The 25588-nt window shown below is 41.5% G+C and overlaps 2 protein-coding genes across 4 annotated transcripts; both read left to right on the top strand.

Moving 5' to 3' along the window:
* Positions 1–1356: 1356 nt before the first annotated feature.
* Positions 1357–15732, top strand: LOC118291097 (TLC domain-containing protein 4-B). 2 transcript variants are annotated; one of them, XM_035619028.2, is made up of 7 exons: positions 1357–1771; positions 5516–5685; positions 7001–7090; positions 7734–7792; positions 7970–8064; positions 12136–12209; positions 12402–15732. In XM_035619028.2, the coding sequence occupies exons 2-7, from the start codon at positions 5525–5527 to the stop codon at positions 12721–12723; spliced, it is 801 nt and encodes a 266-aa protein (XP_035474921.1). In that variant the 5' UTR covers positions 1357–1771; positions 5516–5524; the 3' UTR covers positions 12724–15732. The 2 variants fall into 2 exon arrangements, with proteins under 2 accessions (XP_035474921.1, XP_035474920.1); XM_035619027.2 differs by lacking the exon at positions 1357–1771 and adding an exon at positions 2280–2409.
* Positions 15733–18807: 3075 nt separating this feature from the next.
* Positions 18808–24170, top strand: bco1 (beta-carotene oxygenase 1). 2 transcript variants are annotated; one of them, XM_035618943.2, is made up of 11 exons: positions 18808–18965; positions 19087–19215; positions 19447–19576; positions 20071–20218; positions 20308–20458; positions 20800–21020; positions 21208–21465; positions 21576–21681; positions 21792–21886; positions 23324–23435; positions 23660–24170. In XM_035618943.2, the coding sequence occupies exons 1-11, from the start codon at positions 18902–18904 to the stop codon at positions 23812–23814; spliced, it is 1569 nt and encodes a 522-aa protein (XP_035474836.2). In that variant the 5' UTR covers positions 18808–18901; the 3' UTR covers positions 23815–24170. The 2 variants fall into 2 exon arrangements, with proteins under 2 accessions (XP_035474836.2, XP_035474835.2); XM_035618942.2 differs by having other exon boundaries at positions 20791–21020.
* The last annotated feature ends 1418 nt before the right edge of the window (positions 24171–25588 follow it).

Genomic DNA, 25588 nt, shown 5'->3' with positions numbered 1-25588 from the left:
GGAGGAAATGCAATCCACAAGAAGCAAGCCAGTAGCAATAGAGTGAGAAACACACAGGAAGGCTGGTTGGTGACATCACTAAACAGCAGGAAACTGTAAGTGTGCACCCAGACAAGACCGTCAATAGTCACCAACTATGAAGCCTCGGGAGGACAAAACATGGCTCTAACCATTCAGTTAAAAGGCCAATATTACGCCAAATTACCTCCTTTTTTGACCTCGTTTGACAGGGATCACACTGCAAGACCTGACAAACCTGTCTGTTGCACACAAATGTTTACATGTTTAACTGAAACCTGAAACCATAGGGTCAACAGGTTTTGTTCTGTGATATATACATGTAGGCCCAGCAGGTGTGTATTTATACCCCTGTTGGACACACTCCAATAAGAAATGCTGTGTACACGTTCTTGTTTAAATACCAAAGTTAATGTTTTCCAGCTGGTGAGGAAGTTGAGGACATGAAGGGAATGTTAACTCTCTATTTCACAATGACAAATACTCCGATCGCTTGTGGTGACAGAGACTGACACCCTTGAACCAGCAGCCTGAACAACGGCAAATCAGGTCACTAGTGACGCAGGGCATGACCACATCCCCCGTGCTCCAAATGCAAAGCTTTGCTCATCCAATTTATACGAGATGTCTTTTTTTAATTTCTTCTTTTTATTGCCCCCACTGGTAATTTCAGCTGTTATCTGTTGTCTGGGAATGAGAACGGTACGGGTGGACTTTGCTCTGCAAACAGACATCCGGGGGGAAGGACATGGACTTTATATCATTGCAGGATTAATTAAGAAATTGTGGGGGTTGAAATTGCTGCTGCACGCAGACGCTCATCTTCTGAATTGTCTCAGACCGAAATTGTTTTCGTTTTTCCTGCATTTGCATCTCTTCTGTCAAGTGTGGGTGGGCCGTGTGTGTTTCCTTGCACTGAATTACGAGAGTTTGCAGACAGTCTGATGTTTTGCCTCCCCTAGTCGTACATCGTAGCCCAGTAACCGCGTACTCTACATTCCACTCATCAGGCCATTGGGCATTATGAATATGTGTAGGATATTGCAAAAAAAAAAATGAATGTCATGGGTTCAGTCAAAATCCTAAGTGCAAATTCATTCATATTGAGACCAGCAGGCCCCGGCTCCAGTGTGCAGTGCTGGCTTTCCTGTGTGATTTACCCCAGGATCAGTTCAGTTCAACAAGCCCCGGCTATAAATAGACCCAACAGAGTGTTCTTGGGCAGACCACTGTGTGTGTGTGTGTGTGTGTTTGTGTGTGTGTGTGTGTGTCTTTAAGAATTCGGTTGAAATCTGATGTCTGTGGGGGGGGGGGCGGAGAGAGAGAGAGAGACAGAGAGCTACCTCTCTCACACACACACACACACTTACACTCCCTCGATCGTTGCAGTAATCGAGCGTCGAGCTCCATGATCTGCACCTCTGCAAGTATGCACGGCTCATGTCGGACGGGATTCTCGATAAACAGCGCCAGGCCGGCACATTCGCGCAGCAGCAGCAGCTTCTCTGCGCGCCCCGCAACCTGTTAGCGTGCGTGTGTGTGCGTGGACCAGGAGGCGGGCTGTTTTATTTATTTATTTATTTTCATCAATAACAACAACAACAGCAGCAGCAGCAGCAGCAACAGCAACAACAAAAGAATGAGTCGAAATGGCCGTGGCTTTGCCTCGACGCACACGGCCCCGAGGGCCACCCTGGACACCACGGCCAGTTGAGAGAGCGAGGCGGTGAATCATCTTGATGAGAGTCAAGCGGTAAGTCGGTTGTGATGATGCTGACGACTCTTTCTACCATGTAAATGCGCTCCGTGTTCATGTGTGCGGCCGCTACACAGCAACGCCGCCAGGACAACGTTGTTGTTCTTCCTCCTCAACACGTTGGAGCAGCTGGCCAGTCATCGCGGCGTGAATTGGCTTTTGTGCGCGCGCGTGCGTGCGTACGCGTGCGTTACGCTTTACGGCATCCCCTGCCTCGAAATAATTGTTACCATGTAAACGCTGTCTTTTCCTGATTGGGAAAAAAAAAAAAAACATTTAAAAAATGGGGTTTTACGCACGCGCATTTGCGTGCCAAGTCGTTACGGGGGACGTACGAAGACGCAGACAGTCTTCCAGGAAGTAACCTGTTTCGTTCCTGTGCAGTGGAAATAGCCGACACTTCTCAGAAAAGAAGTGCATACCAGGCCTACCTCTCTAGGGCGGGCCCCAAGCGTGCCATTCTCTGTCCCAGTGGCTGAGTGCAATAATAAATCAGTTGGGGTCTGAATAACAACTGCTCTGATGGAGTCATGGAGGTTATTTGGCGATAAGTCTCACAAACTCATTCATTCCACAGGATATACAACGCGCTACCTGGGTTGACATGCACACAGGCTTTTTTACGCTGAATGAGTGTAGGTATATGTTGTGACAACAGAGAGGAAATGTGTGATTATGATACTTTTTTTTGTTCATAATAACTGTCTGTTGTGATGATTGACACTTGGATCTGATGTTAGATTCACTTGCTCCATCTTGAATTAGGGGGAGAAACAAAAGCCAGTCCTCTCACAGCTCAACGAATGTGCCAGGATGTAGTAAGGCAATCTGGTTTTGCGATTAACAATCACACACAAATCTCCTATTTGACTTCTCATTTCAACTGGGGGGGGAATCAATCTTTGTAAAATGGAACACACTCCACAAAGGTTGCTTTGTTAAAGAGGCATCAGACAACCTTGGAGCCTTTCCTTGTTTTGGTCACGCCATTGGTGACGCGGTCCCTTTGTGCCGTAAATCGAGTCGCCATTTTCCCATGAAAACTGTGACCCGGTGGCCAAGAGGCTAACATGGTGCAAGCGAGTTTAAGCCAAAAAGTTGTCCCGTTAAAAAGTTAAAGGGCAGATTTTCACATGGGAGGCTATATATGCTTGTCGTGCTCTCCATGGTGTTTCCTTTCTGCGGCCGGTATTTTGAGTCGACCTCTGTAACTATTTGGCCTTGGCGACAGCGTCCTGTGTGGGACTCGCATGTGTGCACCTTAAACAATCTGTGCTTTGTAATCATAACTGAAGGCATCTGGATTTCTCCTTTGTCAAAAAAAAAAAAAGTGTCCGGGCCTATGATAACAAAAAGCATTTCTGCCCTGCAGCGTGCGACATTAAAGTACTAGTGCTCAGTGCCCGTTAATGCATTATGTGCAGGCGAAAGGAGTGGGCTCTGTGGGGAATGGCCTCGGTTCCCTGGTGGCTCTTTCTTGGTTACAGCGATTCAGTGAGGCGCGCTGTTAGCCCTCAAGCATTTTTATTTTTTGGCATAACACAGGAACAAAGGTAGGTATAAAATCACCAAGCCCAGAGCTCCAGGGAGTGAGGTGTGTGTGCGCGAGTGTGCCGGAATATACTCAATTCAATTACTTGGGAGCTGCATAGTAAATATGTTTTTAAAGTTAACAGTCTTGGCCTCTTACCCAGGGATGACACAGTCAAATTAGCCAAAATGCAAATAGCTCAATGGACCACTCATGAAACAATCGAGTGGTCTGGAAACGCAGTGCAATGGGGCCCTTGTCGCTGACATACATTTACTGGCTGCAAGCCAGTGTGTGTTTGTGTAGAGCGGCTAATTTAGGATCTTTGTTGTCTTGCTTTTGAATCCAAATGTAGAAATGGCGAATACATTTTAGGTTTAACAATGGTTTTAGGCACATCGTGATAATACCTAAGGCCTAGATTTTAAAAGCAGTTATGTATGAATGGGAGAGAAATAGATTTTGTGGAACCATCGCGTGCTGATGTGCTTTTATAACATGTACACATGTGCTACCACAGGGTTGACCTCTTAAAATACACCAGAGGTACCAGTCCCACGCAATAGCCCCGTAAATCAGAAAAGGTGACTAGAATATTAGCTTGTCTTGCGATCCAGAATTACACAATAAATTTGAGTTTGATTACATTCATAACAATCAATTTCCTCTTTGAAACTATAAACCTTACACGTTTGCATTGAGGAAACAGTGATTTAAACCAGACAAAAATAAGAAAATACTAAAAATATTATAATACAATGCGAAAAAAAACACAGAACAAGTATATTAAAAGGAAAACACTCAAAGCCACACTAAAAAAGGTAAGTCTTGAGTTGACTTACTTATCAAAATTCGCTGCCACCTTCAAGGGATGCTGTTCTAGTGATGTGGGCCACAGCAATAAAAGGAGGCTTTGCTGTGAGTGTCTGATGTGACTTTGGGTTTAATTGAAAGCTCACCACCAGGAGACCCTATGGTTCTAGAAGCCTCTTAGGCCAAAAGCTAATTAGGAGGGGGTACCCAGAGAAAATCCACGCAGACACAGGGAGAAGATGTATACTCCACACCCTGGTTGTGTAGGTTTGTTGGTATGAACCTGGATTCGAACCAAGAACCCTCTTGCTGGGAAGATTCTGCATCTTAAGTGCACAGGTAGCCACTGCAGAGACTTAAAAAATTCTGCTCTCTTTCCGGTCTTGGTCAACATGCGGACAGCATGCGGGAGAGTAGCGGCAGGGAACAACAACAAGATGTGTGCACCTTCAATTATATGTTCCTAACAAATAACAATTAAATCAGGAAATACGAGTGTTGATGGAGGATCTGACTGATGAAGGGGAGGGTGGCGTTGGTTGATTTCTCAAGTAAAGTTGGCTCACATTTTCCACACAATAGCAATGTCTCAAAATTGTGTAATCTAATTTCTATGACATTACATAACAAAGCAGTCTGTCTGGAGCATGAATTCAAAGATTGTGACTGAATGTGATTTGAAACTGCTTTTGAGATCTACATTCACTTGGGCCTTCACCTCTAGGGATGTCGTGTTTTTCCCCGTTGTGATGAGGTGATAATTCATAATGTGAGTCTCTGAAAGTGACTCAGTGACATTCACAACTGTAGCCAAGCCAACAGAACAGTTTGGCTACATGGCCCGTGTCTGAATACACAACCAACAGGCTGTATCTGGTGACTATTCAGTGCACACACAGTCCTCTCTTTTCCACTACAGGCCATCTGTTGCCACTCTGAAGTTTTATCACACACACACAAACACACACACACACACACACACACACACACACACACACAGACACAGACACCATGAAATGAAATCATAATTGAAGCTGCAAGCAGCTTTGATCGGGCCCTCACTCTGTTTTGCACGTCGGCTGTTCTGGCCACGGGATGCCGGTTGACGCAGCTGGGTAAACTTAAGATGTTAGTTTTTGCACATTTTGCATCTCTTCATTTGTCTACTTTGGGGAACTGGAGAACACGCATCAAAAACATACATTATTTTGCTGGATACCATGAAAATCTCATGTAAATCAAATGATGATTGTCGCACGAGGCATACCTCCTTTTGCCAGTAGGAGGCACTATGACTGTGCGAATATTGGCATGTAAGTGCAGCTAACTTTCCCAGTTTTCTTTTCTAACCTCTACTCTCTTCCCCCCCCCCCCCCCCCCCCCCCCCCCTCTCACAGTGGGGTTGGATGGCCATGGACCCTTTCAGACAGCTCATCCTCACCATCTCGGTGACCAGTTTCCTCACCTTCCAGTGGCTCTTCCACAAAGTCAGCCCCTGGATGTCCACCCGCATCAGCCCCAGCTTCCTTGGCCTCAGTGACAAGCAGCGGGTGGAATGGAACTCAAGGTGACCTCACGTGAACTTGGGATGTTGTTGTGCAGCAGGGAGTGTGAGCTCTTCTCAGATGTTGGCCTGCAGGGATTTGTTTCAGCCGGGTCCAAAGATAAGCACCGACAGTCAACCCACGTTTCTGGTGACACAAGTATCTGACTCACTAGAAGGGTGTATTGTGTGTTTTGCAGGGGTCGCTCTACATGGCACTACTTCAAGGTGCTGGCAGCATGGTAGAAACGCAATACAATGGCGATTTGAGTGCGTTTATTTTTTCTTAAATGTCTTCTGCTGTGCATTATGTCACTTCAAACTCATTGTTATCACTCTTACCTACCGTATTGCTTATTATTTACTCTCTTTGGAAACCCATTCAATCACTTATTCATTGATGGCAGGCAGCCAAAGCATTCAAAATTCAAATACGTAGACTACAAGAAACTGAGTACACAGGAGATTTTGCTGCTGTATTCTCACAAGGGCTTACTCGAATTTTTACAAGGGTTGGAAAAATGTCAGGAAGTTGTCCGGACTTCAGTGCTGAAAGCAGCTTTTGTGAGCAGGGATTTTCTTCTGTCTATCTCCACTACTTCTGTCATAATAAAGGCAGAAAATGCCAGAAAAGAAATTACAAAAAAAAGACCAGAACATATATAATTGATGTCAGATGTTACAATTTTGAATCATTCAACTTTTAAGGCATTTTGTAAACGGGGTATGCTAATTTAGTTTTTTTTACCAGTGGTCCTATCAAGGGGAAATATTTCAACTTCTCTTACATCTCTAATGCGATGGCTGGCACTGCTTCTCTTTGGCAAGGCATCTGATGTCAGATGGTATTGATGATGACGATGCCATGATGCCAACGTGTTGCTGAAACAATACAGTTATCCTACCCACTAAAATGGATCTAACTGGGCATTATTTATACTACTGTCTGTTGTTTCAATCTGGATTGGCGTAATGAGAGTAAGTGCTCCCCATAGTGAGAGACATCGATCAGAATATCATGAAAAAGACATGTTGGACTGTCTCACTGCTCGACTGATTGACTGCGACTGTGTGCCACCTGGCCCGGCAGTATTTTATCTAGTAGTCCAATTGGTCTGAATCTGTCTGCAGTCCTGACAGGGAGTCAGTTAATTCACTGTGAGTGCTAAAAGTGCCATGCCAAACCATAAAACGGCTCCAAGGTTCTTTGCACGAATGAAGATAAATGTGCTCTTTGACAAGCTCATTACACGGAAAATCTCCCGTGTCTCTGACGTGTTTCAAGACACGACGAGACGATCACAGCAGTGTGTTTTTTTTTTTTTTTTTATGATTTTAGGACAGTGTCAACGTTTCACGCACTGTTGGTGGGAATCTTCTGTCTCTACATCTTGCTCTTCGATGATGTCGTCAATGAAGATCCAGTCTGGTGAGAGTTTGGCCTTGTTGAACTTGTTATCCTGTCAACTGTCGGCATGGCAGGTTTAGTCTTGTCTACATGTCATGCAAATCGTTTTTTGTTGGCGTGTGTGCGTGCGTGCGTGCGTGCGTAAATGTGTTTTAAGCATTTACCATTTCCAAAACAGAAAACACAAGAGCAGATGTGTAAGGAATGGATTACACATTGAGTTTGTCTGCTTTACGGACATCACTCTCAAAACCCGTTCCCTTGTAAAGTAAAATATATTGTTAATAAATATGAAGAAAAAAATGTAATTAAATTACATTGGAAATAACAAATGTAATTCGCTGCCTTATGCATGGATCAAAATCATATTTCCTGGAGAATGTAGCTTCAGCTCTCAGCCTCTCACCATTATATTGTGAATGTAGCCATGGAATGCATATTGAACATATGTACATGAGAGCATGGTTCTCAACTAAATAAAGTGAACTCAGGGAGCTAGCAACTGTAGGTTTGGAATTGATTTACTTATTCAGGTGCTAGCTACGTAGGTTTCCTTTTTTTTTGATGCAACCAGTAGCAATCGCTTAAGTCAGAAATGATCAACACCAACACGTTGAAATTTCACCAGACAAAACCAGTCAAACCTAATGTGTATTTTCAATAGGGGAGATCCTACACTGGTGAAGACTAATGTTGCCATCACAACAGGCTACCTCATATCTGGTAAGAGAAACATACCGTTTGTCAGCTGTTGCATCCGAAATAGAATGACAGATCATTTTTAAATTCAGTATTCAAAGTGCACAGTTTGCTTTTCATCAGTTGTATGTACTTGAAATGTTTTGATTGCACGAATGACACGTTCTCTCTCTCTCTTTCCCTTGTACTTTTGTTTTGCAGATCTGCTGCTAATATTTTACTATTGGAAGGCGATAGGCGACAAGTTTTTTGTAGTTCACCATCTGGCAGCGTTGTATGCTTACTACTATGTACTGGTGAGTGCCCTATTGTCCAATAGCAGAACGTGCAGGCAAGATGGGACGGAGACAACCAAGGGTGAACAGCTGTGTCCTGTCAAGCTGAGTGTTTTTAACATATTTTGCCATTGTCCAGTGAGAGAGTCCATCAAGTTGAGCGTAGTCTCTTTTTTTTATGCAAATAATGCACCCAAAACTGAAGAAACACATAATCGGAGAAGGAAATGTTATGGATGGCTCAGTTGTTACGTTGTTAAAATGAGGAAGTTTATAGCTGTTTGTGGTTGTACTTCATAGATTGCCTGGAAATACAGATTTTAAAAGAGTTTTACAGTTCTAATGGCGTTGTGATGATGCAGTGACCGCATTGATATTCATAGGTGTCAAGTTACTTTGCAGTTTGCCCCCTTACCTAAGAACAAGATGGTTGACCCTCCTGTATTATTAGTGTCGTTCTGTTACACTTATGAAGTAAACAGTTGGCTCTAGATATGGTGATTGTTAAGTGCACTCAGCAGCGCTGTTCACTCTTGGTTCAATCTGAAACCCACTAGGTCTCCAGGATCTGTCGCATAATTACTATAGAAATGAATGACTAGGGTATTCTTTGCATGGAATGCTCAATAATGGTACTGGCTGATGACCCCGTCCCCTGCTCACCTTGCCCTGACAGTTTCTGTGCTCTCTGTTTGTTTGTTTTTCTGATCCCCTTAAATGTTGTATGACTCTGACGCAAGCTGAGCTTCTCCCCAGCTCGGCGCAGCCGAATGCTGAGCTGTGACCACTGTGTGCATGCTGGCAGCTTTCTACACAGACAGGGTTCCTTTCTTGTTACTGTGCATGACGACAACTTAACTCACTTAATAACTCACCTGCCTATCTACAGTACCTGCAGCCTGTCTGTGTTTTGTGCCAGAGCCTAGTTCTGTCTCCTCTTTCTCTTCCTTAAACTCCTCCTGACCCTCCCTTCTGAGGGAAAACTGACAAAGCCACTCAAATTATATAATCCACGTGACCCCAAATGCCAGGTCATTTTTCTAATACTAAGTTGGATGTATTCTGCCAGATGTGCCCTGTGGAATTACTGTTGTTGATTGCTCTTAAAAGTCAGTCCTTTCCTTTATTATTTATATATAAGTTAATGAAAACTTGCAGGGAATTCTGTTGGATCCCTTTACAATATTTCCCAAAAAGGAAAACTCAAAAGGACGAATAACGTGCATTGCTCTGCTTCCGAGTTCCCACACTTAAACTACATGCTTCACATTGTTATGTGCTATACTTTTAGTTTAATGTCGCCATTGGAAATGAATCATAAATTCTTGGTGTAAATCAGTAAAGGACTGTGGACGTTTGGTTTCAAAATACATTTTGTGTAAATCCAGCAGTCCAGATTTACATCTTACCCTTTTCAATATTACAGTCATGGGCTGGATTTACAGATTTCTTTTTTGATGTGACACACATCATATTTTCATCTGGTTTTTGCCTGTCTTCATTGCATAACTAATGAGGATGATTACTTTTAAACTTTTCTGTGTATGATAATTATAGAATTATTATACAAACCGTGTCTCCTTGTTGTCACAGAATTATTATTAATTTCGACTGTAAATCCAGCCTTTTCGTTTGGAGAAACAGAGCAAGCACCTGTATCTAAAACACTTAGTTAAATGAGATGCAGTAGGCCATACTGTTACTGGACACTCATGAATGTTTCCTCAGACTAGATCTGAAATTCATGTGGGATAACAGAATGAATGCTCCGCGTTATACGACTGTGATAGACCCCCCCCCCCCCCAAACAAACGCGTTACTGTAGACATTATTACAGTTAAAAAAACCATGGGCAAACCGGCAAGCCCTTGATGTTATTTTCGTTTTATTTAGTTTTGTACTCAAATTTGTCATATGTTGTCTTAGTCTTATTAGTTAATGTGTTGATTGTGTTTATGTGTAAGTGTACATGTCACATACACACAAAATAATGCATGCACTCAATACGAACACTAGAGCCCGAGGCGTACAGCCTAATTAACTAAATTAAATTTTCTTAGAGTTGGGAAACCTATATTAAAAAATATTATTATAATACAAATCACTTTAATCTCATGAGTTTGATGGTACGTTTTGAGTATTGATTAGTCGGCCACTAATGTCTTGGTCATAACATTGTTCAGGTCTCTGATGATCTGATAGCAGCATAAATCTTTTGTATCCGTTTTTAACAGTCATGGATAGTTTAGTCAACAAAATGAAAATATATGCTGTTTAAATATCAGACGCATGCTTTCTTCTCAGTGTAGCTTCTTAGTTGCTTCCAATTGTGGTGGCATTTTTATTTTTTTTAAACCTTTTTTCTAATGTCTGGTCTGTCTGTCTCTGTGTCCTCCGCTGACTTTAACACAAATAGCCCCTCTTCAAACCCTATGTGCAAAAAACCACCAACAGTTAGTTGGGTTGTGTCATCCCTGTTCATGCAAAAACTACCAAAAAGGGGTGTGTGTCGTTTAGAGAGCCAGCGCGGATCTTGATCTAGATGGGGACTACTTTTTATTCCTGTCTTGTCTGCTGTTATTGCTGTTGTGTTGCACTGAGCAGAAATGATGCCCAGTCACAGTATGGACTTACCAGTTCCTAGAGGTACTGGCATTCTCATGCTATAGGTGGAAAGTTCACATCATATGCTAGTAAAAAAAAATGAAATGCACATGTGCCCTGTTTGTGTCACATAGTAAGTATGTTTCAATGGCCAGCTTTTGTTTCAGCCCTGACGGTAAGTCTTCTTTTATTACGTGCTCTATAAATCAGGCCCCAAGCCAGGTAACCTTGAATTCTGTTATTGGTGGATGTTTTTCGTCGAAATTGAACACTTTGATTTTTATCCTAATTTTGAGATTGATTGGTTTGGTGTGGAGTTGGACACAAAATAACTCAGTAACGGCTAAACAACAGCTCTCGCTAATGCACGTCTCCAGTCAAAAGACAAAATGCAGACGTATTTGGCTAATGGCACAACTTGTGATTCCATCATTTGGAATTGTGGCCCAGGTCAAAGGTATCCAGGTCACCTGAAACCATCTCTGTTTTATGAGTATGTTTCTTTCATCATTCTAAGAAAAACCCCCGCTTCAGATTATCACATACAGGACAATGTGTAATTCAGGCCATGGTCTCTTAAACATTAACACGTTTGGGAGTGTGTGTGTGTGTGTGTGTGTGTGTGTGTGTGTGTGTGTGTGTGTGTGTGTGTGTGTGTGTGTGTGTGTGTGTGTGTGTGTGTGTGTGTGTGTGTGTGTGTGTGTGTGTGTGTGTGTGTGTGTGTGTGTGTGTGTGTGTGTGTGTGTGTGTGTGTGTGTGTGTGTGTACACCAAAAAATGTGCTTATTTGCTCAATACCATTTTTTTTTTAAATGTTCAGCGATTACTCTGATAAACTGCCGGTGCTCTAGTGATATTACCTCAGTACATGCAAAATCTTCTTAGCTTCTTACTAATTTTATGTTTATTTAATTGGCTGACTAGAAGCGAGGACAGTATTGGTGGTTCAGTCTGTATTTTTAGATATGCTTTTTTACCCATATAGTTACTGGCCAAATTGATATTATTTCGCACATGGCGATTACCTTGTGCCTCTCTCATAGTGTAGGATGAGTTTCTGCTCACATCAAGTGAAGAGAATTAATCATTGAGGAGGGAAATTAGATGCAACAGTCTAATTTTGGCCTGCAAACGTTGAAGGAATAATGTGCCCTGACAGAGAAGAGTCTTTTTGTTAGATCTGTCAAATTGGTCTAAATTTGGTGGGATTTCATCTAAGTTTAGACCTGAATTCCCCCCATTCCATACAATGTTTAAACTGCGCGATTATGAAATATAATAGGTTATGTCCCAACAGGTTTTGGAATTTAAGACGTACCTTAGTTCTGATGATTTGTCGAGAGCTTTGCTGTCATTAGAAGTGTAACGGCTCTTGTTCTGCTGTGATAGTGATGAGAGATGGTGTTCGTGTGTTCTGTTTTCTTGTTTTTGTCTCTTTCATTCTTTTTTTGTTGTTGTTGTCCTCCTTGTTCTTGCCTTGTTCTTCCAGGGCGAAGGAATGTTGCCTTATTTTGCGAACTTCCGCCTGCTCGCTGAGTTTTCTACACCGTGTGTGAACCAGCGGTACGTACCTTCTCACAAGTGCCCTGAGCTTTGGGTCTTTTCAGTTCAGGGTTAGTGCTCAATGTTCAACATATCTGGAGATTATGTAATTATATGCAATTAAATGGTTAAAGAATCAAGTTACTCATGACTGCTTTAAAGTTTTTGATATTCACGTTTATCCTGTTCCAGACCATATGTTTTGTGTTACAGCTGGTTCTTCGAGGTATTGGGTTATCCCAAGTCTTCGCGGCCCAACATGGCAAATGGCGTTGCCATGGCAGTAGTCTTTTTCATGGTCCGCATCGCCGTCATGCCAGTCTATTACTGTCGTATGTATGCAGTCTATGGCACTGAGCCCTTCTACCTTGTGCCCTGGGGTGGCCGCGTGGCTTGGATCGGCTCCAGTATCTGCTTGGACATCATGAACATCATGTGGATGCATAAGATCGGCCGCGGCTGCTACAAGGTGTTGCGCACGGCTCACCGGGGCAAAGGCGGCGCACCACCTCAGGAGAATGGGAAGACAGATTAAGGCGACCAGGGTGTCCGTGGCAAGCAAACGCCACAATGTAGACAACATGACGTGACTCTCGGTGCAGCGGTGAGCAGCAGGTCAAGCTGCTTCAGCAGTAGCACACCTGGTACTTGTGGCTGAATGTAATGATGGAAACTGGGATTCCTTTTTTTGGGGGGAAAGTGGGTGCGGTCGCTGAGATGTACCAATGGACCATTCGACTGGCCCTCCCTGAGTCATGAAATGACGTCTTAGCAATATTTTGTGTGCATGGCCAATGTTTTCTTTCTTTTTTTCTCTCTTGAAACAGTTCACGACTACACGGAAAGAGAGGTCGTCCAGGGGACAGTGGACTGTTAGCCCAACCACCAATTGTCAAAAAGTTAACCATTCTTCACATATTTTAGTTTTGTTTCAAAAGCCAGCCTTTAAGAAATGTACGGGGATATTGCGAATGTCTTGGTGGCATTTCGCATTTGAATGGTGAATAAAAAAAAATAAAGGGCTGAAGGGCATCGGTACCATACATGTAGTGTTTTTGTTTGGTCCATCAGGGGTAGAGGCTTAAGGGAAATGATGCGTTCAGGGTTCATCGGTACAGATGTGCTTAAAAAAGGCAAACTGAATGTCAACACTGTGTAGGCATGTGCCATTATGAGATTTTGACGGTGTGATAACCATGGGCAAAAAATACCGCAGGTTTCACGGTATCAAGAACGGTAAATTACCCTGGAGAAATAGAGGCAACAGGCCATCAAACATCTGATTTGTAAATACACACGATTCCATGTGTATACAAACTGATATTTAGCTGGACAGAAACCAAAAGTTTAGACATAAACCGAAATGTGTCCCTGACACTTTTATCTTGGGGTCTGCATTTTATTCATTTACACGTTGTGCAATGTATACTGAAGGGGGTGACACTGACCTGGAGTGCTAATAATGGAATCAGTGTCACAGACAAACCCTAATGTTCCACAAAATGCTTTGAAGTGTCACACTTGTTTATTATATCTTTTTTTTTTTTTTTTAGCACAAACTGTTTATTATACCCCTGGGCAACATTTGCCAACCAGCTGCATGCTGCTATGTGTTTTCCAAATGAGGAGTTTTGGAATTCGACATGATTTAAGTACATTGATTTGTTTAAAAATAAAATAATAAAACAAAAAGCAGAATGAATTTGTTTCTACAGTCTTAGGTTTTGTGTCAAATCAAAGTAGAATAATCAGTGTTTCATATGGTTTGAAAAGTTTGTAAGGAATATTTTGTAATTGTTTAAGAGCATTGTAATAAAAACAGCTTCTGCCTCATGTTATATATGATTTACAACCAGCTTTTAACCACAACAAGCAGTTCCATAATTATCCATCGGCTGGACACAAGGGTGGCTTTTTTGTTTTCAGTGGGTCTGAATATTTTGAGAAGTTGTGAAGGTTAACATATTATGAATGTTTTGTTCAGCATCATTCTACTAACAACACTGAAAACATGGAACAATTCAGCTCAAAGTTATTGAAGATAACTCATTCGTTCAAATGAAAAGTTCGAATTCATCTATGATTTACCAAACCTACTTGAATTTTCATTGTTCGTGTATTTTTATGAGCTGTACATCAAAAGCTGTCAAATGTGAAACAGAAACAGGGATTGTTAACATGCCTTGCTAATATGCAGAATTTTATTTTGTTGCCTTTTAAAAAACAAACCAGTTAGGATTGCACAGTGAATATTTTGTTATCGATCTCCTCACGACACTTTGATGAACTTGTGTTTTCCGTGTGTAATGTGATTGTTTTGCCTTTGTTAAAGATCAGTTTGAAATGTTAAACGCTTTTGCGTTTGTTACAGATTTTAAAGTGTAAAAAAAAGATGGAAATTTGCTTACATGTGCCAGCGCTCGAGCCATTATTATTCCATGGTAAAACGTTGTGGTGTCGTCATAGGATGATGCTTGTTTCTCTTTTTTTCGATAGTGCCAACTTGCAACCAGTGGTTCAGATTAGTTCTGTTCACAACGCACGCTGTGGCCGGTCACATTAGTAATGACGAGGCTCGGTATAATTTGTCTGTGGTAGAGCTTCTTTCATTTGCGCCATAGAACCAGGGTGTTTTGGATCAGGATGGACCTGCCGACTTTATTATGGGTGTACATCCTCAACATTACAAGTGGATATCACTAATGTCACGTCGTAGAAAGCAGCCAGGGTGTGGTGTCTCGTCCGTATTTCACCGCAATTCACACAAAATCGTTTTCGGGACACGCATGGTCAATGTGGTCGTCTCCGTGCATTCTCTATTACTGCATGTGGTGTTGCATGTGGGCATTGCGCTGTAAACAAACTAGCATATACACTTGCAAGACAATTTTTGTTCCTATTTTTCTTAGTAAATGTACATAATGGTTACTTAAACTATATTCTTGTACTGTGTCACAATGTAATCCACATGATGATGATGCTGTGGGTAGAACATTTGAAAGCATATATTTAGTCCAGTATCTGGCACCGAAGTTATCAGTAAGGTAATACTTGAACAAGGTTAATAACAATCTCGGCAGTGCAAATAAACATCAATACAATGAGCAAATTGCATCATAAGCGTACCCTTGTCTTTAATTTATTAATCCAAACGAAGTTAAAAAAAAAAACAGTCATGGTAAGTGAGCGACAGCTCCTTCACTTGATGCTGGTGTTTTTGTCCTGAATGTACAGAGGAAGAGGTGTGAGTGCAGTAGGTGGGGTGTGAAGTGACACTGATTGTGTTGATCAGATGAGAAAATACTCGTCATTTACATTTTCATTTGCTCATTACAATACAATAAAATACCAAGTTATCTCCTGCCAAGAAAAAAATGCTTTGTTGGCACATTTGAGTGCATAATTAATGAAAACCTTTATGTGACATGGATTTTATTGTACTGCCATACATGTCATTGTGTTGTTTTTGCTCACCTGACACCGCCTTCTTTGAAGAAAGCATTATACAGAAACATTTTATTGTCAATAAAAGCCACAAAGTTAACTTTGCTATGTCAATTTTATTGCTGCCCTGGCAGCTAGTACAGTACTTGATACAAAAATATATTTAGTTGTACTTCAAGGGAAAATTGTGTTACACGTGTTTATGGGGATAACAATAATAAGACCACTTTATATGGCTGAGATTCTGTCTCAGTTTTTTCATACATTTTTCGCAAAATATGAAATGCCCTGGAGAGCCCTGGTCCTAAAAGGCATCTTGGTAATAAAACAATTATTAAAAAAAGGCCTCTTGGTTACAACACAAACACAATACACATAATTTCTGCCCTATGCTGAAAAAAGCAAGGCAAATCCTGTTAGAAAAATACCACACAAATCATAATCAGCTATTTTATAGATTTATATTTCAGTATGTGAAGGTGTTTGCATAAGGATTTTTTCGTCAAGACATTAGTTGGATCAAATTCAAGCTGTTCATATTTCCTGTCCAAAGTTTTCAAATACAAAAGTTTTTAAGCTTACAGTTATTTTCCATCACAATGAGACACGTCAACAACATACTGGACATACTATTGTCACTTCAACTGTAAGTTAGTGACTTACATGAGCCACAGGAGGACAGTGCTGTCCTCTACTTCTATTCTTTCTCAGCTCGCGAGACACTATTTTCGTCGTCGGTGAAAAGGGCGACCTCCTTCGTGTATTACCTGGAGTCGGAAATGCGTCTGTCTGTTTGGTTGCAGGTTTGCCTGACGCAACAAAGGTCAAACACCACAAGTAAACTTGTCGGCCTGATGTGTCTGCATGGTGGATTTTGATTTCAGGTGTATGCTCTGAGACTTTGAATTCAGTGACTGGTAAATTGTCAGTCGCATGAACTGTGGCCTTCTAAACACTTACATGAGAGTGCATTTATTTCATGAAGGAGGATTCACGACGTAGAGCTTCGCTGACTTCCTGGGGTGTTGTGCAGAGTGCAAAGACAAGTGTCTGGTTGAAGGAGATTTTTGGCCTCAAAACTCGACATGTGGACAACATCCTCTGTAAACACAAGCTAAACCTGATGACGAGCGTTCAAAGCATCGGTGGAATAACTTGCTTACATTTTCTCCTACACTGCCGTAACTCTGATTGCAGATTGAAAACATTCCTAAATTGTACATACATGTATAATTTTATTGTATGGGTTTATTTCCCCTTGCACCTACAGTACTTGCTTCTTTTAATTTGTCCTGTTATGCACCAAAAAGCCAAAGCAAATTCCGTAGTGTAACTACTGAGGTTGGCTACTGTACTTATAGTTCTGAATATTTTATCTGATCTACTTGTTTGCTGCCTAATATTTCTACCCCACTACATTTATTTTACAGTTCACCCGTGCTTAATCCCTGTTGAGCTCATGATATTACATGTGAACATGATCATCTTATAGAATATGATGTATCTTTATAGAATATATGAAACAAGATTGTTTTTTTACTGTGAACATCTTGAACACCGATTGGTGCTTTGCACAATTTGCACAAGTGTTGGTGTTAACCGTCACCACAGTCTTCACCTTGAATGATGCCATCCATCTACCTACAACAAAGTCATGTGAGTGACCTTTTAGGTTTGGCTGGCTGTCTATAGGAACATGTGGGTGCATCATGCCTCTTCCTCTGGCCTCAGTCCGTTCTGAGCTTCTTTTAGCCGAGTGTTCGTCAAGATCACCAGGGACAGGAAGGTTCTGCCCGTCAAAGGCGTGAGACGTGGGGGGGGGGGGGGGGTTAGGGGGTTCACCAACATTAATGGCCACACTACAAATTAGATTTTGTATACTGTAAATGTAATTCTAGATTGTGCGGCTTTGCATAATTAATACTTGAAGTACATTTTGCTACTAATACTCTATGTTCTTTTACTAATTTACACACACACACACACTCACTCACACACAAAGAAGTATATTGCTACTTTCATTTGACTTAAAGATTTGAGTAGCCTACTTCACCATGTGTCGGTCATTGTTTTGACGTGTTTGAAGTTTACCAAACCTCTCAAATCTTGGGATGCCGCAATTTAGTTATTGCATAAATTCACGCCTCAATAAGATACAACCAAGTCTTGAACTACCCACTAACCCCCCCACATGTCATGTCTCAACAGTCATAAACACGTGAGTAAGTTGTTGTGAAATTAGTTTGTGCTTATTGTGTCCAGTGTTTCTTGGTAATCGAGTGCTGTGTTTGGTATTCATGTCAATGTTTAAAGGCCATGTGGTGGTGGCACAATGAACTATAAGACATGAAAAAAATGAAATAAAAACCTAGCTCATCACTGCAGCAAAGAGTAGGGGCTTGATAAGAAGTAGCACCTGCCCCCTGCTGTGTAGGCTGAGTCAGCCGCTGGTTATTCTTGGAAACAAACATATGAATGTCATAAAAAGATCAAGATGATTTTCACCCTCGAATGTGATGTGGATTTGGACTTTAAGGTTCATGTGCGACACATCCCCCCCCAGATATGTGGATTTGCCCTTCAGAAGTCAACCACAAATGAAATATCATATTATTGTGTCATTAACACAATTTATCACAAACAAATTAAGCATGGGATAAGGGCTGGCAATAGTTAACTGTTGCCCAGCTGTGCCGCCACACAACTTTTCAACTTGTTGACTGCAGATGAGTGATGCACATGTGTAAGGCCATAAACAAATACTGTGACTTTGATCACTGTGTGTGTGTGTGTGTGTGTGTGTGTGTGTGGTTTTACATACTAACCCAAATGAACAAATTCACTCAAAATATGGAGGAAATAAAAATGGACAAGTTGCTGTCCAATGGAAATTGTACATCAGAAGCATCAGTAAATGGGAGGCAAAACTTCCACTCTACTTTCTTTTGCATAGTTATGAAGCCTATACGTGTTTTCTTTTTTATGAATTCACACACCAGATCGAAACACCCGTCCAACAGGTGAGAGGTTACAGGTCAGCAGGCGAGGTGACTCCTTCCGATGTATGACTATCTCCGTACAGTGAATTTCGCCGAACTAATCGCTGCAGGATTTCAATGCAGTCAGCATGGAGATAAGATAATGCACGCTTTGCCAACTCCCCCAAGACGGTCGAGAGCTTTAAAGGGAGTGGTCTGAAGGGTTGCTGCACAGCAGTGTTGTTCAGACACCTCCAAGTGTGGCTCGTCGCTCCGACAGCGAACCTCGACATGGCCCTCGACTTCTCCAAGAACGCAGAGGAAAAACCGGAGCCACTGAAGGCGGAGGTAAAAGGTAAGGTTGATTGTTTTATTTTGTGTTGTTGTTGTTTTTTGTTGTTGTTTTTTTAACACAACCGATTTATATTTCATCGATGAATGAGTCGTGTTGTTTTCTTTCCCATCCTTTCAAATAGGGAACATTCCCAGTTGGCTGCAGGGCACACTGCTGCGTAATGGCCCGGGCATCTTCTCTGTGGGGGAGACCAGTTACGAACACTGGTTCGATGGGATGGCCATCATGCACAGCTTCGCTTTTAAAGATGGTTAGTGTTGTCGTCCTCCCCCCCCCCCCCCCCCCCCCCCGTAATGCATGACATGCATGTGTGATTTATGAAATATCAAGTGAGAAACTGCTTTGAAAGACTTTCTTCTTTTTTTTTTTTTTTGCTTTACATTTGTTGATCCATGACTTTTGCATGTCAGCGTGGAGAGAAGCTAAGGAATGCATTGAATATCAGGCACTAATACCAAAAACAAAATGTGCTTTCTTGCAGGTGAGGTGACCCACAGGAGCAGATTTGTCCGAGGTGACACGTACAAAGCGAATATGTCTGCGAACAGGATCGTTGTGTCCGAAATGGGGACGATGGCCTATCCGGACCCGAGCAAGAACTTCATTTTCAAGTAAGAATACTCTGGAATTTATTTATTTATCATTTATGCATTTGTGCTCATTTGTTTTCGTCTTTTGAACTCATTATCTTTGCCATCGTAGTAGTCCGATTTAGTTTCTTTACAAATCTTGTATTTTAAGATGTAATAGACAATATGTTATGCATTCAGACCGGCTTTTGAAACTTGATATAATTCCTCCATATCTTCAATACATAAGCAAAATGATAGAGTTTTGTGAAATGGGGGAAATGCCAACTTTAGCATTTTTGGGGAAAACGTTTGCTCCCTTTTATTAAAAACTTTTTCAAATGAATAAAATGTTATTTCCCTGTAGCACTTCTTGGAGACATGGAGGTGCCAACAGTTGTCCAATCTGTGTTTGGTGTTAAAAACCCCCCCTCCTTTCCTGTTCATATGCTAGTGAGATGCAAATATGCCTGTGAAGGGCCCCACTGAGAGGGAATTGGGTCCTTTGTATTCTCTAATCTCCCCGTACTTTTCAGGGCAATCACCTTTCTCAACCATACAGTGCCGGACTTTACTGACAATGGCGCAAGCAATTTCATGAAGTATGGAAACGACTACTACGCCACCTCTGAAACGAACTACATCCTGAAGATCGACCCTGTGACGCTGGAAACTCAGGAAAAGGTAAAAACCGTCCCCCCGATCCTGACCACCGCCGGCACACAGTGAAGGGAAGAGTCGGGTTCAGTGTTGTGTTTTTCCCTTCCACACAGGTGGACTACATGAAGTACCTGCCTGTAAACCTGGCCACATCCCACCCGCACTACGACAAGGAAGGCAATGCTTATAACATCGGAACATCGATAGCAGAGAAGGGCAAGACGAAATACACTCTGTTCAAAGTCCCTGCAGCTTCACAGAAAGGTAAATAAACCTGATGACCTGCTCTACTTTGTCCTCTTCCCTCAGTGCCCTCTCCTCCTATGAACTGTACTTTGTATAGGTGAAAAATTATGTTATTACAAAAGATGAAAAATAAGTAAAAATAAGCGCGCGAATTAAGATAAACAACCACGGAGAAAGTTGAGGTTCCCGCAGTAATTGTTTCTGTTCCTTGAATCACATATCTCACAGGGACTATTATGATTGTCACACCAGACCTCGAAAAACAAAAACCACGTCTCAGAAGATTTTCAACATACACGTTTACACACACGAATGCTGGGCACCCTTGTTTCATGCGTGTGCTTGCGTTGGCCTTTCAGACAAAGACAAGAATGCCCCCGCCCTGAAGAACGTGGAGGTGGTCTGCACGGTTCCCTGCCGCTCGCTGCTCACGCCGAGCTACTACCACAGCTTTGGCATGACGGAAAACTACTTCATCTTCATCGAGCAGCCGCTTAAACTGGACATCCTCAGGATGGCCACTGCGTACATGAGGGGAGTCAGCTGGGCGAGCTGTCTGAAGTTCTGCCCTGAGGAAAATGTAAGGGGCCTTTGCTTTCTGCGTTTTGTACCATTCTTACTGCCGAAACTATGCGCGAAGACACTGGGGAAGGAGTCGACCGGTGTTGTGTCACGTGTGTAAAGCCGTGGCGTGAGGGGATTGACTCTAGATGCAAATCTTTAATATTACTGTGTCATTGCTCTCCAAATGATTGTTTCCTCACCAGACGCTGATCCACCTGATAGACAGAAAGACCGGCAAAGTAGTGGAGACAAAGTACTACACCGGAGTGATGATTGTCTACCATCACGTGAATGCCTTCGAGGATGACGGCCACGTGGTCGTCGATGTCATCGCCTACAATGATAACAGCCTTTATGACATGTTCTACCTGAGCAAGCTAAAGGAAAGCGCCGCGTTCAACGACGGCGGCTACTCCAAGCCGAGCTACAGACGATTCGCTCTTCCCATCCATTCAAACAAGGTGGGATTTGAAAAAGACAAGAGCACGGGGAAATAATCGAATTGATTCCGTCGTGAAGTTTTAGAGATGTTGCCATGACACTCGTTTTACGTTCTGACCGGGCTTTGCAGGGAATTGCCGTTGGAGAGGACATGGTGAACCTCAAATTCACGACAGCCAGCGCAGTGAAGGAGAAGGAAGGCAAACTGATGTGTCAGGCAGAGGTGCTGTGTGAAGGTAAAACACTCGAGCAGTTATTGTTCAAGTTGTATCTCTTAACATTGTGTTTTTGAAGACTAGTTGGCTTTTCCATACAAACATGACAACTGTCGTCGTGTTTCCATCAGGTTTGGAATTGCCCAGAATCAATTACGACTTCAACGGCAAGAGGCAACGTTTCGTCTACGGGAACTGTGTGGAGCAATCTGCACTGGCCAAACAGGTAATGCCCCCCCATTTGTTTCAAATTTGTGCCGTCGCAGAGCAGAACTGATGGGATGGGTTGGTCTCGTCTCATGGGCGTCATTTGCAGAGAGAGGCCAAACTTGCGGACTCCATGAAGAACAGTATATGCAAGGTTGTTGGGAAACAGATTGGGTTTTTATCCGGGCAGCGTTGTTATTACGCACTCGGGCAGCAAAGTGCAGCACTGGGAATTACCAGCTGGTGCAAGAGAAGATGGGAAATGCTTTGCTGTGTGAATTACCTATTGTGCCAACAAAGACCAAACCACTTCATGGCCTTGGCTGTAATACCTACATCCTCTCCGCTGGGCATACTTGTACACGAAGGTACCAGAGACAATGGAACGGGGCGATGCACTTCAAAAGTATTGAGTTGAAAGCGATTCCCGTGCACACGCACAGTCCACAGATATAATGTCTGCAAAGAGGAAGGCACCAAAGGAAACACCTTGGTTTAGACAATTCGAAATTCATTGCCGCTTGACACATGATATAGGAAAACTTTAGCTTTTCTGTGACTTTCAATGCTGTTTGGATGTGGGATTTAACAAAAACAAAAGTGATGGTGATTAGTCCCCCCCCTCAACTAATAAAATATATCTAATTGCTCTAATATGAGTGTTCACGCTCAAATTCCATCCATCCTGATCACGTCAGCAGTAATGAAACCTTTAAGAGCATAGTTTGCATTACTTGGATGACTGCCTAGCTGTAGCGATATAAAGAGAAATACCACAAGCTAGCGCCTGGTTAGTTCAGGTAAAAAAGGCACCTTTCTCAACATGTGTTAAATATAACACCATAAAAAATAAGTTAAACCTAAATCATAAATCCAGATGAAGTGTTTTCTTGTAGGACGAGGGGGCCTTTGTTCAGTTGCTGAAGCCCAGAACATATTTATACATATTTTTTTATACATAAAAAGGATAAGTGAATAAAGGTTGTACTGTGTTTGAACATGGCTATATTATTGTATTTTAATATAATGTTTGGTGTATTATAATAGAACGATTAAATTAAGTTACTACTATTTTTCATTAACAATACTGATTTATTTCTGGGAAAAATGACCGTGGATCTGATTTCGTCACTCGGTCTAAAGTCTGCCCAGCTAATTCTGAGAAAGAGTTGGTGACAGTTCCCTGTTCAGACCTGAACAGTCTACTGACACACACTGATGGTGTGTTTTATAGTTTTACTGCTCATTTCTAAGTATATGGCTTGCAGTCGTGGCAATGTACTACACAAGCATGGTGCTTATCTACACACACACACACACACACACACACACACACACACACACATTTACTTTTCTGACTGTATCTAACCAGCAGTGATAACAGTACATATTATAAACAGTGCATACTCAAGAATGTGTTCTTTTGTGTGTTTTTTTCTCTCTTCTTTAACTGCAGATTTCCAAGTTTGACACAGAATCCAGGGAGACTGTTTACTGGAATGAAGACAACTGCTGGCCATCAGAGCCCGTGTTCATCCCCAGACCCAACGCAGAGTCAGAGGATGACGGTGAGGGCAATGTGTGACATGTACATGTGTGGGGTGTTATGTATGCTTCCATATACAGTATTAGCTGGAGTACAAATGGATTGGAATACTGGCCTAAATAATAATGTCCCTGGCTGAAGGGATAAAAGTATATTTGATAACCTGCCATTATCTGATTTGACTCCTTAGGCGTTTGATTTTGTACTTTGTATTGACATGACACCCTTTTCCTTTCTATATTGCAGGTGTGGTTTTAACATCGGTTATCAACTTCAACCCAGGCCAGTCTGATTTCCTCCTGGTTGTTGATGGCAGAACATTCAAGGAAGTCGCTCGAGCAAACGTGAACACTGAGCTCCACAAGGATATGCATGGTTTTTTTATCCCGCAAGGAAATTAGTCGGTGGTTTATGTAAAAAAAAAAGGAAAAAAGAAAAATGCCATTGGAGAACTTCCACAACAAAAAAAGAACCTGCGTCCAAAAAGTATGGCACGGTAATCTATTTGAATATTGAAAAATACATTGCTGACTAGTGTTGTGTAATGAGGACAAACATACTGCAGTGTCACTATAAGTATTAATTGTATCAAAACAATATTGTATTCATATGTTTATTGGATGTTTTTGGATTTGGTGTGGCTCAAAAAAATCTCACGAGCATGTATATATTGCTGTTTGTTATGTAGTCTACATTATTGTATTGTACTGCTATGACTGTCATTTTACCACAGTGCAAAATAAAAAATATAAACTAAGTTCTGACATGTAGTCCCACTCTTCATGTTAACAAGATTATGAGAATGAATCCGACCGACACTCTCTTCAGGTACAATTGTTCCTTCTTCGCAAAGCCCCTCCACGTGAACAAGGTGGTATTGCATCTGACCTTGTAATCTAAGATATCTTAACTCAAAGCCCATTCATTCCGTTTCTGGATCTAGTGCATACAAGAAAAATCATTTCTTAAACCACATGGAAGGAGGCTGGTGTGTTTACAAGTAAAAACTGTGCTTTAAGCTTCACTTGTGTGCAAATGTTGCCCCGTTGTCCCACATCTTCAAAAGCTTTGTGATGAAGGATTATATTCTGTGTATTGGTGAAATTATAAAGCACATAACATGGATTTCAAGTTTCTATGGCATCACAGAGACCTATAATCACCGCATGTAGGATCGCAATCTGTTACAGCGATAGTATCCATTGCATCAGATATCCTTATCTATCTTTTACAAAACAAATATGACCAGTTATCTGATTTTTCTGGGACTTGCAGTCAGGTCTTTGACCACCAGAGGGAGACAAGAACCTGGTTTACTCTGCCCTCTGGACACAAATTAGTTTTGATACAATGATTTAATTGCACATGAAAAGTAACAGAGTCAGATGTGAGGGCATTATACAGTTAGCACATCAACAGCACAAAATCATGGCTCATGAATGACAAAACATTTTTTAAATATTTTTTTACGACATGTTCATGGCTGCTCAATACATCGAATAAACTCAAAACTCTGACTCAATGTACAAATTATTCAGATTTAGTCATGAAATTGTATTTAGATGATACAAATAAAATGGGCTAAATGATCAGAATAATGTCACTGGAAAAATAAATTACATAAAGTATACCAGTGTTTAATTTCTAGAGACATTTTTCAAATGCATGTCGACATATTTGATTGGTATAACAAACCGAGGCAGTGTTCCATAGCTACCATCATAGTCTAGACAAAAAAGGTGAATTGAAAAAAAAATAATTCTGGGTCTGTACAATCCCTACAATAATCCTTCTAAAAGTATATATGTGTATGCACACATACATATCTACGATAAATAAACAGAAAAAATAATTCTAAATAACACTAGTGTACCATAATGCAGTCAGTATTGTGATCCAGCAAGGATGAAATGTAATTCAATAACAATATTAAAAGTATATCATTTCAAAACTATTAGCAACCGTCTTAATAACTAAGAATGAAAGTCAGTCTCATAAGTAATATTTGGGGTCAATGGCTTACTGATTAATGATGTTAACTACTGTACGTACAAAGCGTTCACAATGTAAATGGTACATTTACAAGAGCAAGAAACAAGAAAGTCATCCGACGAGACAGAACACCGTTGCTCTTTTAAAGAGAATTCATGATAGAGTGAAAGAGCAGATCAATGA

This window comes from Scophthalmus maximus, chromosome 21 (assembly GCF_022379125.1).
Source record: "Scophthalmus maximus strain ysfricsl-2021 chromosome 21, ASM2237912v1, whole genome shotgun sequence".
NCBI lineage: Eukaryota > Metazoa > Chordata > Actinopteri > Pleuronectiformes > Scophthalmidae > Scophthalmus > Scophthalmus maximus.
The sequence above is the reverse complement of the archived record's forward strand: the minus strand, read 5'-3'. Positions and strand labels throughout refer to the sequence as shown.